Source organism: Tachysurus fulvidraco, chromosome 6 (assembly GCF_022655615.1).
Source record: "Tachysurus fulvidraco isolate hzauxx_2018 chromosome 6, HZAU_PFXX_2.0, whole genome shotgun sequence".
Lineage (NCBI taxonomy): Eukaryota > Metazoa > Chordata > Actinopteri > Siluriformes > Bagridae > Tachysurus > Tachysurus fulvidraco.
Genome location: NC_062523.1, coordinates 9,186,734 through 9,199,403, shown reverse-complemented (window position 1 = coordinate 9,199,403; position 12,670 = coordinate 9,186,734). Strand labels below are relative to the sequence as shown.

Genomic DNA, 12,670 nt, shown 5'->3' with positions numbered 1-12,670 from the left:
TGTGTTGCTTTTCTTGCTTCTACGTCCCTCGGCAGTGTTCCTGCATTTCCAAAGCCCCCACGCTCTCGTGATCTCACAGCAGAACATAAGTGAGTCAAATGATCTATTTCTGGGGCCACGTTCATACACCCTCTAAACACTAGCAAACATTCTGCGTTAAAGCTCTCAGTAACTGCAGCATTGCAACATGGACAATCTTTTATTATTTCAATTTAAATAAAAGGATTACAGCTGTGAAAGGTAATCTGGCACAGCACTAACACATTTAGACAATCTGAACTGCAACTAGTTTCCTTATTGCTCTATTTTCATTGTGCTTGATATGCTTTGAGAGGTTCACAGTTGGGTGCAAAAGTTTGCATACCCTTAAGACAAAAGAGAACAAATCTATTATTTCTGGCAACGATACAGTAAATGTGTAAAGTTTTACAAATGTTTCTTGCTGTATATGTGTGATTCCATGATTTTGGAATTGTGACTCATTGGTATTACCATTACAAATACTGTATGTAAAGTAAAGATAAATGGCACTTTAAATACAGATAATTACATTTTCAAATCAATTCAATTCAGTAACAAAGCAGTTTTACAGGAACAGTAAATAGAAATATTTTGAGATATGTCACATCTTTTTTTTAACATTTTGTCCTATCCTAGACTTCTCTGTCTCTCTCTGTCTCTCTGTCTAGCTATCTACCTCTCTCTCTGTTTCTCTCTCTCTGTTTCTCTCTCTCTGTTTCTCTCTCTCTCTCTCTCTCTCTCTCTCTCTCTCTCTCTCTCTCTCTCTCTCTCTCTCTCTAATATATATAAAGGTACATTGTAAGGCAAACTCCCTCTAACCTCAATATTTCTAATATATCCTGTTACCATTTTGCTTAAAAATCAAATCAAATCAAAGCCTGGGAAACTTTTCCTGCTCACTTAACCTTGCAATTTGTATTACTGTCTTTGTATTATTGTTTCAACATATTGTGTGTGTGTGTGTGTGTGTGTGTGTGTGTGTGTGTGTGTGTGTGTGTGTGTGTGTGTGTGTGTGTGTGTGTGTGTGTGTGTATACTGTATATATCTTGGCAAATATAGCAGAAGGTGTGTGTAAACTATACTACACTTAACTCTAAAACTGATAAGAATTTTTGAAATGTAATTTGCATTTTAATGCAATCTTTATATTGTATCTTAAACATGACCATTTTTTTCCCCACACAGATCTTATGAAAAGCAAAAAAAGATGAATATCGCTGCTCCAGACATTTGCTGCTTTGAGGTAAGAAAAGCATGGGGAAGCATCATTTCACCGTCTGAGTAGAATGAATTTCTTTTGAGTTTTTGCTCTTTTTTAATGGTTCAGAGAATTTAAATGAGATTCAGCTAAACTAGAAATGGTTAAAGCATGGTTAAATGCACATCAGTTGCTTGTTTGGCCTACATGTAAAATGCCAATGGAGCATAGCTGAAACATGCAGTAAACAAGATGCTTTTAAGAAAATTACACTCAGGAGGAATCATAATTAAAGTGCTACTATAAGCGAGTCCAGGAGCTGAAATTTATCGTAGAGTGATAAAGTGGGGAAACTGCTGTAGCAGAGAAAACAACAGACAGCTCATGTTTAAAGCCTGAAACATCTCAGTTGATCACCAAATAGTACAGAATGTAAGAGATGGTACTCCTTCGTCTTTATTTTAATTAAATTAAATTGAATTAAATTGTGTATTATTATTAGTTATTTTAATTTTACATGTAAAGCCGAGCAGTAAATCTCAGCAGGACTTGTATATTGATTAACAGATCGACTGACTGAAGATGAACTGTTCCTGGCATACTCACATTAGAAACTTATTTGCTCATAGATTTTCTGTCTGTTTGTTTACTACAGTTATAGTGTTTCTCATCACAGTAAAAAACAAAACAAAAAAAGGTATCTTTTACTTCATAAGTGATCCCTGCTGTGCTGATGCTCACAAAAGGTGTTTGTCAAGCATTCCCTTGCAAGAGAACAGGAAGAGAGTGACAGAAATGCATCTGTGATTTTTTTTTTTTGCTACGAATATGTCAGCGGGCATCTGTAGCACAACAGACTTTAAGACAGAACTTTTCCTTGAGGAGAACATGAAGCACACGTGTTTTAACATCGCAAATCTTTAGCATGTGAGGTCAGATTTATTTTGCAATAAGGAGTATGAGCGGGGGAAATATATATATATATATATATATATATATATATATATATATATATATATATATATATATATATATATATACACACAGTACAGACCAAAAGTTTGGACACACCTTCTCGTTCAAAGAGTTTTGAACTATGAATTAACACATGTGGAATTATATACGTACATAACAAAAAAGTGTGAAACAACTGAAAATATGTCATATTCTAGGTTCTTCAAAGTAGCCACCTTCTGCTTTGATTACTGCTTTGCACACTCTTGGCATTCTCTTGATGAGCTTCAAGAGGTAGTCACCTGAAATGGTCTTCCAACAGTCTTGAAGGAGTTCCCAGAGATGTTTAGCACTTGTTGGCCCTTTTGCCTTCACTCTGCGGTCCAGCTCACCCCAAACCATCTCCATTGGGTTCAGGTCCGGTGACTGTGGAGGCCAGGTCATCTGGCGCAGCACACCATCACTCTCCTTCATGGTCAAATAGCCCTTACACAGCCTGGAGGTGTGTTTGGGGTGTGTACATATCTATCTATCTATCTATCTATCTATCTATCTATCTATCTATCTATCTATATATATATATATATATATATATATATATATATATATATATATATATATATATATAATTATTATTTATTAGTTTGTTTGTTTATTTATATATTTTTTTTATTTGTCTGTCTACCAGAGAATGATTAAAGAAGAACAAAGGTAATGTTTTGGAATTTGCCAAGTGAAAGACCTGACCTTAATACAAAAGAAAAATTGTTCAAGGACCTGAAGCAAGCAGTTCATGTGAGAACACCCTCCAAAATCCCAGTCTTCAATAATGAGGAATGGGATAAAATTCTTACAAGATATTGGGGCAGGACTTATAAAAAGTTACTGGAAACTGTACTTGAGTTATTTCTGCACAAGGGCTCACAACAGATACTGGAATGTATCAAAGGTTCACATTCACTTATAAGTCACAGATATGTAACGCTAGGTCATTTTTCTCAATAATTAGATGAAGAAGTATAATATTTTTGTCTCGTTTGTTTCATTGCATTCACTCAGTTTACTTTTAGGACTTATCTGATAATGTTGTTGGGTCATATTTATATATAAATATAGGATTTTCTACTGTATATTTCACAACACTGTATAATTATCTACTAAGGCACATTATAAATATAAATATATTTACAGTTACACCACTGAAGTGCACTGAGTTTTACAACAAAATAGTATACAATATGAATGTAAAAGGATGGATGGAAAGAAAGGTTGTGACTGCAAACCCCTAAATAATTTCTATTGGAAAGGGATGTACAGTAGTTTCAGTGTAATATTTTCTTCTCATTCACACATTTTATCAGTAGCCACATTAATAGCCCTAGAGTTCTGCTCTTTTTTGGCCCCTAATGGAATAACAGAAATTTGCTGCTTTTTTCTTGAATCTTTCAATTCAATTAAATATAATTTAGAACATGGATTTTATATTCACCTGAGGGACCAAATTAGAAACTTTACCAGGTCAGTTCTAGTTCACAGTCTGCGTTTGACATAAAAAAGCTAGTAAGGATTCACCATTTGCTGGTAGTTTTATAAACATTATCCCAATGCAGTAGGTCTAAGTGAAAGAAGCCAAGCTAAAGAAGCCGTAAACATACTGTATAAGGATATATGCAAAAATGGAAAAACCCTAACATGAACCAGACAAGTTAAAGGCATCCTTATTTTTCTGCAACACAGACTCAGCACACACTTGTTTGTAACCTTACAAAGTAGATCCCCCTTTGACGGAGCTGTGAGCCAAGACGATATCATGACATCAAACAGAGAAATAATAACAAACATTGCCGTGGTGGAAAAAGACCTGTGACAGTTGGACAAAGTGCAGACAAGCTAGTGAGCCATGCTGTAAGAACTGTAAACGATCATATTTATTACTAATGAAAAGTCTTTATGCTTTAAAATATTTCTTTTAGCCAAAAGACACATGCAGAAATTCTTTGAACATTCACCAGGGTCACATGTATCTTTCTGCTTTAATGCAAACAGATTTCTTCTGATTGGTTGAAATTATAATTCGGTTCAATTCTATCTGTATAACAACCGACGTTGTCTCGAAGCAGGCTTAGAGAAAGATAGAATTCAGAATAAAAATAACTAAGATTAAAACAAAATTTATATTTAAAGTGCAAGCCTGATGCTAAGGTGGTGAAGACAATGTCCATGAGACGATATAAGGACAAACCCTACTCAAAAGGGATCCCATCATCTGGGTTCACGAGAAAGTGTGATTAAATTCTGTCCTTTCTACAACTGTAAATAATCTGAGTGGTATTTGACTAAAAAAAGTATAACAAAGGACAAGAGGATTTTCTTTTCTTTATGAGTCTGAAGATCTAGTGCGGCACTATAAAATATGGTCGGAGCAACTGTATGAATGTCGGGTAGAAATGGCCTTAAGTGGGATAAACATTGCTACCCGCTGTTTTAAAGATACAAAGTCATCAGTATGTGACCTTATAGCATTCACATCAAGCACTCTTAAGGCAGATTAATTGGGATCCACCAACGACTGAAAAAGTACGTACAGTATGCACATATAATAGTATGAAGAAGTGACACTCTGGCTGATTTCTTTGTTGCCCAGGCTGTAGATTCGTTCAGATTATCAGTGACAGTTGTGTCAGACTGCACAGAGTGAAACGAGCTGTATTCTTTTTCAGCCTACTTTCTGACACCTCCATAACCCATCATCAGCAATGACTCAGAAGGTGCAGGTGAAAACAAATGTAATGAAAATGAAAAACAAGGTGGATTAGTATCTTTTTCCTCCAAAAATGCTTTTGGAAATTAAATTAAACATACACACAAGCAGACATTAATGGTCTATATTGTCCCACATATGCGTTGGCCTCACTTTCTTCTTAACTACATGATTTGTACTATTCATTCATTCATTTTTTTTTTCTACCACTTTTATCCAAACTACCTCGGGTCACGGGGAGCCTGTTCTCAGGCATCATTGTGCATCAAGGCAGGATACACCCTGGACGGAGTGCCAACCCATTGCAGGGCACACACACACACACACACACACACACACACACACACACACACACACACACACACACACACACACACACTCATTCACTCACACAATCATACACTACGGACAATTTTCCAGAGATGCCAGTCAACCTACCATGCATGTCTTTGGACTGGGGAGGAAACCGGTGTACCTGGGGGAAACCCCCAAGGCACGGGGAGAACATGCAAACTCCACAATCACAAGGTGGAGGCTGGAATCAAACCCCGACCCTGGAGGTGTGAGGCAAACGTGCTTACCACTAAGCCACCATGCCCCCCTGATTTATACAAATATGTGTGTGTGTGTTTGTGTGTGTGTGTGTGTGTGTGTGTGTGTGTGTGTGTGTGTGTGTGTGTGTGTGTGTGTGTGTGTGTGTGTTTACCCCACATCATTCTTCTTATGAGACTTCATGATATAATGCAATACTCAATCCTAATCTTCTTTATATTAATACAAATTTTTAGCCTCCCATTTAATATCATGACCATCCATCACTTCATGGTTAATGACACAACATCTTTTACAACATGTCAATTTCTGCTCCAGTTAGCACATCTCAGGAAAAAAAAACATAAAGGCTCTGACTGAAGAAAGAAATATCATAGAATTTCTCAGAAATAGTTTGCTTTAAACTATATCATGTAAGACGTTTTATCGCTAAGTCTATACTTGTCTCACTTGACATTATAGCATTCCAACTAAAGTAATATGTTATATACAGTAAGCTGTAAATGCAGCAACATTAAACTTGAAAAATGGGTAAACGTATAAAAAAAATACATAAGCTGTGAGTACATCAAATATAAAATAAAATAAAAAAATTATCATTGCAATCCTCATTACAATTACCAGTAACAGTAACATGACACTGTAATACTGTAAGACTGGAAAACTGTCTGCCATCGTGTGTGGATGACATGATTATGTCAGTCCTATGGTGCAGGGTTCATCTAAAATGCTGCCATCATCTCAGTCAAAGTACAGAAATTTCACTTTATCACCACACAGAAATTTCAACAAAATAACCATCTTAATATGTTTTTTTTTTTATAAAGCCATGATGGTTATTTCAAAACTGTCACCACATGGAGAAATTCCCAGCCAGTGTCAGTATACATCTACTTTATATGACGGTTTAAATCTGCTAAGCCTCTCAGACAGCTCTATTCCAAAGCACACCAGCACATATGTATTGACAGTACGGTTTAATCAGGAATCACACACAGATCCCTCCACTATTCACTTATTCATTTAGACTGGGCATACATGGAAAAGGTCTGTATAGACCCCCTCACCAAGGTGCTATATATAGGTGTGATGTCTTTCTGTGAAACTGGAGAGTCAGTGGCCTATTAACATCATGAAAATGTGAGACCTGGCACATTCCAGGGACAGAAATAACCTGTTGAAGGGTCAGAGATGGTGGAGAAATGGAGCAGGAAAGAGTGATGTGATTTTCGTAAGTTTAGACAGAATCTATGAAAAAAATCCAGAGACATTGAGACAGAAAATAAGAAGGAAAATGAGAGAATGATGAAATAAAGGCCTGAAGAATAGAAAGACACAAACATAGACAGACAGGGAGAAAGGAGGGGTGTAGTTGTGAGTGACAGAACAGGTGTGCGATGACGCAAGCGGTCCCGGCTTTTAGAACAAACCCTCACACTGCAAGGAGGGCTCTCAAACAATCCCCGCTGCCCATCTGTAACTCAGTAGTCTAGTCACATTACTGTACTTCCTTTGATCCATAGAAGTCATTTATTCATTTAAAAGTTGTACATTGCTTCTATATATATTTAATTATATTCTACCTAGTAGATACAGTAGGACAAAATGTTTTAGGCCCTTGCCGTTCAATCAGTCTCAGCTTCAGATGCTCCGCCCCCACATTATACAGAGTGTCTAATATCCTTTGTACACTTTTCTGGCTACAACCTTCAGCATGTTGGTCGTTGAAATACAATAAAGTGTTTGATTGTATACACACACTTACAAAAATCAAACTGCAACACAAACGAATTTCAGAGCAAGATATAGTTACTGGGCTGAAAAAAAAATATATTTAAATTTAGATTTGTTTGAAGAGATTTGTGGTCAGTAAGTTATATAACCTTGCACGTTTGAATACAGGTGACAGGGAAAGGTCTGTTGTAGGTTGACTAGCTAGCTAGTTCATTAGCCTGCTAACAAACTTAATTAAAGTTTTACTTGTACCAAATGTGAGCCCAGGTACATAAAAAAAGAAAGAAAATATAAAAAAGAAATCCAGTCAGGGAAGAGAGAAAGTTAAAGTAAAAAATGTCTAACTTGATTGCACAGCTACTGACTGATTGATTTGATTGGATAGATGGGTTTATTATTTATATTGTAACCCAGTTTTAAAATTGTTTAGCTAAAGCACATTTGATAGCTGCTGACTGACTTACAGGAGGCAGTGAGGAGTTTCTTTCTATATAACTCTGGTATATTGAATAACAGTTAGTGATTTAAAACCTTTCCTTAGCCCTCTGTGTGAGATCTCTCTTTTTGTCTGCTGGTGAGCATTTTAGCTAGCATGCTAACACTATCTGTTTCATGCCAAACATTTTTCACAGACTGGACAGCAAAGGCTATATATTAGATATTAAAAAAACACACACACAGATTAGATAACAAATGTAGGCTTAGGCTTAGTCTTAATACTTTCATTATCTCGACTTTTGTCTGTTTTTTTTCTGTTATCACTCCCAGAGACACATACTGTACACCTTAGGGAAAAGCGCTTGCATTTAACTCATGGTCTGCATGGTGCGGTGAGATTACAGCAGATAACCCCTTTAATCATGAATTGGCTTTGTACTGTTTATTAAACTGAATGAGCAGTTACACCACAGTGTCACTGAGACATAGGCACTGCTCCTTGTTCAGGTTGTCACAGTACGAAATAAACAGCCTCAATTCTACAAATCTCATCTAGTCATAGTCATAGAAAACTGGGTTGGCAGCTATACAAAGAGGATGCAGTTTGTTATTATTTCCACGCCAAGACACCCCATTATGTTTTCCCCTCAAACTGAGCCCTCGTTTTTCCTCATTTGTAAGACATTTTGATCAAACCTACTAAATTAGTTTAGATTAACACTTAAAAGTGAATGTTGAACCAGAGCATAATCAAAGGCAAGTCACGGACATGTTCTCGCTTCGGACTGGAACTGATAGACCGGGCCCTGGAGCAACCTGTTAATCATGCTGTTCTTCTGACAGCTTGACAGTAAAGATAAGAGTAACTGTGATATAGTAACTCTGCCAGCGAGACGTGGAACAGCCAAAGGTACAGCTCTCCAAACAACAAGGACAAGCAACAGGCACAGAGACAATTCTGTTTAAACACCACTCATTGGATCACATAAGAAATAGCAAATAATCAGTAGGATGTAAAGAATTCCATGCTTAATGGCATTTCCAAACAAAACAGCACAATGGCTTTTAATTGCCATGTTGCTGTATTTCTTTAGTTAACCATTGACCTGCATTTCAGCTCTGCTTTACATTCCTTGCAGCCTTGTTTATTGATTTACGTGTTAAACCTTTAATAAATATGCATCAGGATTTTTCAGCATCATACACTTCCAATACACAGTGTTAAGCTACTCTTGAATATATAACATAGTGTAATTTCACAGCTCCACTTTGGGACAGGGAGCAGTTTGAGTCACCTCCTCAGCTGCCACCGTCACTCTCCCTGCCCCACACTCCATCACCAAACTACCCCCATAGAAGATAAGTGCTCACAGATTAATGGCGAATAGAAACTGACGATACTGGCAACTCCATTTTACTGCACTTGTTTGATGATCCACCATTTTGTGAAAGAAACATGTTAGAGGCCTATCCATTAGAGCTAATCTAATTTGCACCAAATCGTAGCGAACATTTCCCTTTCCCCAGCTCGATATGTGACAATTAAACAGCACCAGCCTCATTACATAGTAGAGTGAACTACTGCAGGGAAAATCCTTGCATGTTTATAGGGTTCTGTAATAAAATTGGATTAAGAAAAGGAACTTAGGGAAGGGAAATTAATTACATCTTTGAAATAACCAACAAAACTGGAGAGACTCAATGACTGGTAGTGGGATACAGGATACACTTGCAATAACTAATAATATTGTTAGATAAAACTTGACATTTATCCCTGGTTACCTTCTCCCAGATCCAAGACAGCAAGAACAGCGCTGCTCCTGGCCTCCCCTAGGTAGTTGCTAGCAATACAGGTGTAGAGGCCTGCATCAGTAGGCTTGCAGTCACGTATCCACAGTCCTCCATACTCCTGGTTATCCATGTTGAGGAGGTCATCATTGTGGTACCAGTAGAGAGAGGGCTGTGGATCTCCTGCCACAGCTACTTTCAGACGGATGTCACAGCCAGTACCTACGGCAGCATTCCTCATTTTTCGGATGAAGACAGGTGGTGTTGGTGTGGGATAGGTGGAACTTGTATCTGGCACCATCTGGTCAGGGTTGACTCTAGCCCGTTTGGAGGGTATCCGTGGGCTTGGAGGGGCAATTCCCCCAGATCCATCTTCTGCACCCTTTTTCAGGGTCATCTGCACCTCGGCCTTTCGCATGACTCAGCAGAGAGGTATAAAACTTTATTTACTGGAAATAAATTACTGGACTACTTTTACCGGATTTTCTCTGAAACTATACTTTCTAACTCACTAGAAAAAGTTTCACTCGTCCATTTCATAACTTCCTTCCATTTCAGAAGGAAGCCAGTGGAAGTCCAATTAAGGCTTTGTCAATGGCAGCTTGTTGACAGCAACTCTGAGATTCAAAATATCTCCTAAGTATTCAGAGAGCCTTGAGCAGCATGTTAAACAAAACTGTTAAACACAGAAACATTTTCTAGGAAGCCCTCCGGCAAGTCAAGGTTAGTTACTCATTCAGGAATTACCTTCAGAATGCAAACACAACTTTTGGAATATGTTTGGCACATCCTTAAACAAGGCTAATTCAAGAAAGAAGTTTCATCTTTGGGCAGTTAGACAGCCAGAGCAAGTCCATGTATTCCTGATGGTGGTTATTTTTAGAGCAAGTCCCACAGGATCACGTTGCTTCAACAGCTTCTAGAATACTCTGTTGGAAGTTTGTAGTCCCTTTCAGCCATATCGATGGAAGTAGTTGCTTAGTTCATTGCAGTGGTCTTCTAGTGGTTTTCTGGGTTCAGAAAGAGGCCGCTAGTTCTATCAGTTCCACAGACCACTATATCCTCTCTGTCGCCTTAGGAGTTAGGCTCTCTTTTTCAGAGCTCCCTCTGTCAGCATTGAGCCCCATGCTGAGGTGACAAAGCAGCCCCACTAAGTTTCCCTTTGACAGCTGCATTCTGATAGGTCACAATTTTTAGACAGTCCAACTTTTTTTGCCTCTGGGTTGTCCTTTGGTACTAGTGACCAATCGCAATCTCCAGAGAGTGTAACAGTGGAAGGGGGGTAGCAAAGTGCTCTGATTCATATTAAATATAGCTCCTAATGTTGAAGCCCATTGTTTTACTAGCAAATAGTATTAAATATGGGGATCTTTTGTATACATATACCCCAGAGATTCTTGTTTCATAATCTATACCAATTTAAATTCAAGTAATGGTATAGAAATGTACACTTTTCAAACTGATATGGTTGTATAGAAAGACAAAAAACTTGCTTTTCATCAGCAATGATGCTTAAGATAACAAAATTCAGTCCAGGGCATCAGGACAGAATGGACCTAAGGGAACAAAATGGCTCAGAATAACTGTATACAAATTGGCTCTTGCATAACACAGACTGCCATCTGCTGGACTCTGGCCCGGAATACAGGTTTAAACACACAAGTGAGCAGTTGAGGGATAAAGGCTTTGCTCAAACAGTCCCAGCACGGTCGGATCTCCTGATCAATAGCTTCTAAACTTAAATGCTGAACACCCACTGTACAGAATGCAAGCATTAGTCCTCACATTCTGAATAAACACATGAGCTACATCCTTTGCATCCGATGCATCGAATACACCATATAAAAACAGTTCGTTTCAACAATAATATAACATGTTTCCATGCATTTATATTTTGGTCTTTGTGAATCCTAGGGCTCATGTCAGTTGAAGGCTTTTCCCAAGCATTTACATTTTATCGCTATATAAAATTACTAACATACTCGTAAATGTAAATGTAAAGATCTTCTCTGGCACATGTGGCTTTTCCAAGCTTAATTATAGGATTCTACACCTACCCCACTTATCCATCTGGCCAAATCTTTGGGCTTATATTCAGAGCAATGGGCAGGAACATACGATGGAACAAATTTATTTGAGAATCTGTCAAAATGTACAACTTAAAAGTCCTGCAAAGCCACAAGACTTTGGTTGTTCATATCATTTAACACACTGAAGTACATGCCTCTGCTTATTCTAAAGGATGTCATATGCAGAATTTAATGATAGAAAGTGGTAAAAACAAATCTTTGTAAATTCATTCAAGACCTAGAAGGATGTTGTAGATAAAGTGAAACCAAAATGCCACAAAAATGACAAAGAAGTAATGTAATAGAAATACAATCATTAACAAAACCATAACAAAAAAAGTGTTAGGGAACAACAAAAAAGACAAAGTGTTATGCTGGATAGTCTGAGAGATTTATGCTGGTCTTAAGAGATTTGTAAAAATAATGGTGACAATGGGGCCATTACACTGAAGTGCGGAGAACTTGCCTTACAAATAAGTTCTGAGTTTAAACAGGGAAGGAGTTTAAACAGTGTGTGTCAAAACCAAACCTGGTGTCAAAAGTTTGGTCAAAGTTTGCCGTTTAATATTTATGGTATGAAAAAAGTGCTGCCTGTTTCCTCTTGGTTCTTCAGTTTCCTTCTACCTTACAAATACATGACAGCAAGTACACTTGCTATTCTAAAAATAAACTGTCCCTAAGTGAGATTGAGACTGTGTGCATGCTGCCTTGTGATGGAATGACATTCCAGCCAGACTGTATTCCTGACCAAGGCTGTAACCAGGATCAAACATTTAGTAGAGATCCACACTGCAGAAATGTGGCCTACTTCATTAAGTTTATAGCGTATGAACATTAAAACATTTAGGTCAGATGTCTGCAACAAAAATTCTCATCAAGACATTAAGGTCTGGTTCTGTGGTATCATAATGGGTGAGTAGTGTCTGCCTTTAAGTGTCTGCCTCAGCTGCTCTGAGAACAGTTATCAACTTATCATTGCTGTTGATGAGTGGTCATGGAATGCAAGTTTTGATGCATAGTAATTGTATTGTAATTGTATTGTCTGTGGAAATTAAGGTCATTTAATGTGGGCAAAACACCGATAAGTATGTTTTACAGATCCTATGTTGAGTCATTGCTGTGTTTTTCACTTGTGTGTTGGTTTAATTCTCTAAA

At 37.6% G+C, this 12,670-nt stretch overlaps 1 protein-coding gene across 1 annotated transcript in view; it reads right to left on the bottom strand.

Moving 5' to 3' along the window:
* The window catches only part of spegb (striated muscle enriched protein kinase b), an 89,135-nt gene extending 78,542 nt beyond the window's left edge, over positions 1–10,593 (bottom strand). Inside the window, exon 1 of the mRNA XM_047814845.1 lies at positions 9,441–10,593. Coding sequence (XP_047670801.1) covers positions 9,441–9,864 — 424 coding nt within the window. The 5' untranslated portion in view covers positions 9,865–10,593. The remainder of the gene's footprint in view (positions 1–9,440) is intronic.
* Positions 10,594–12,670: the final 2,077 nt, after the last annotated feature.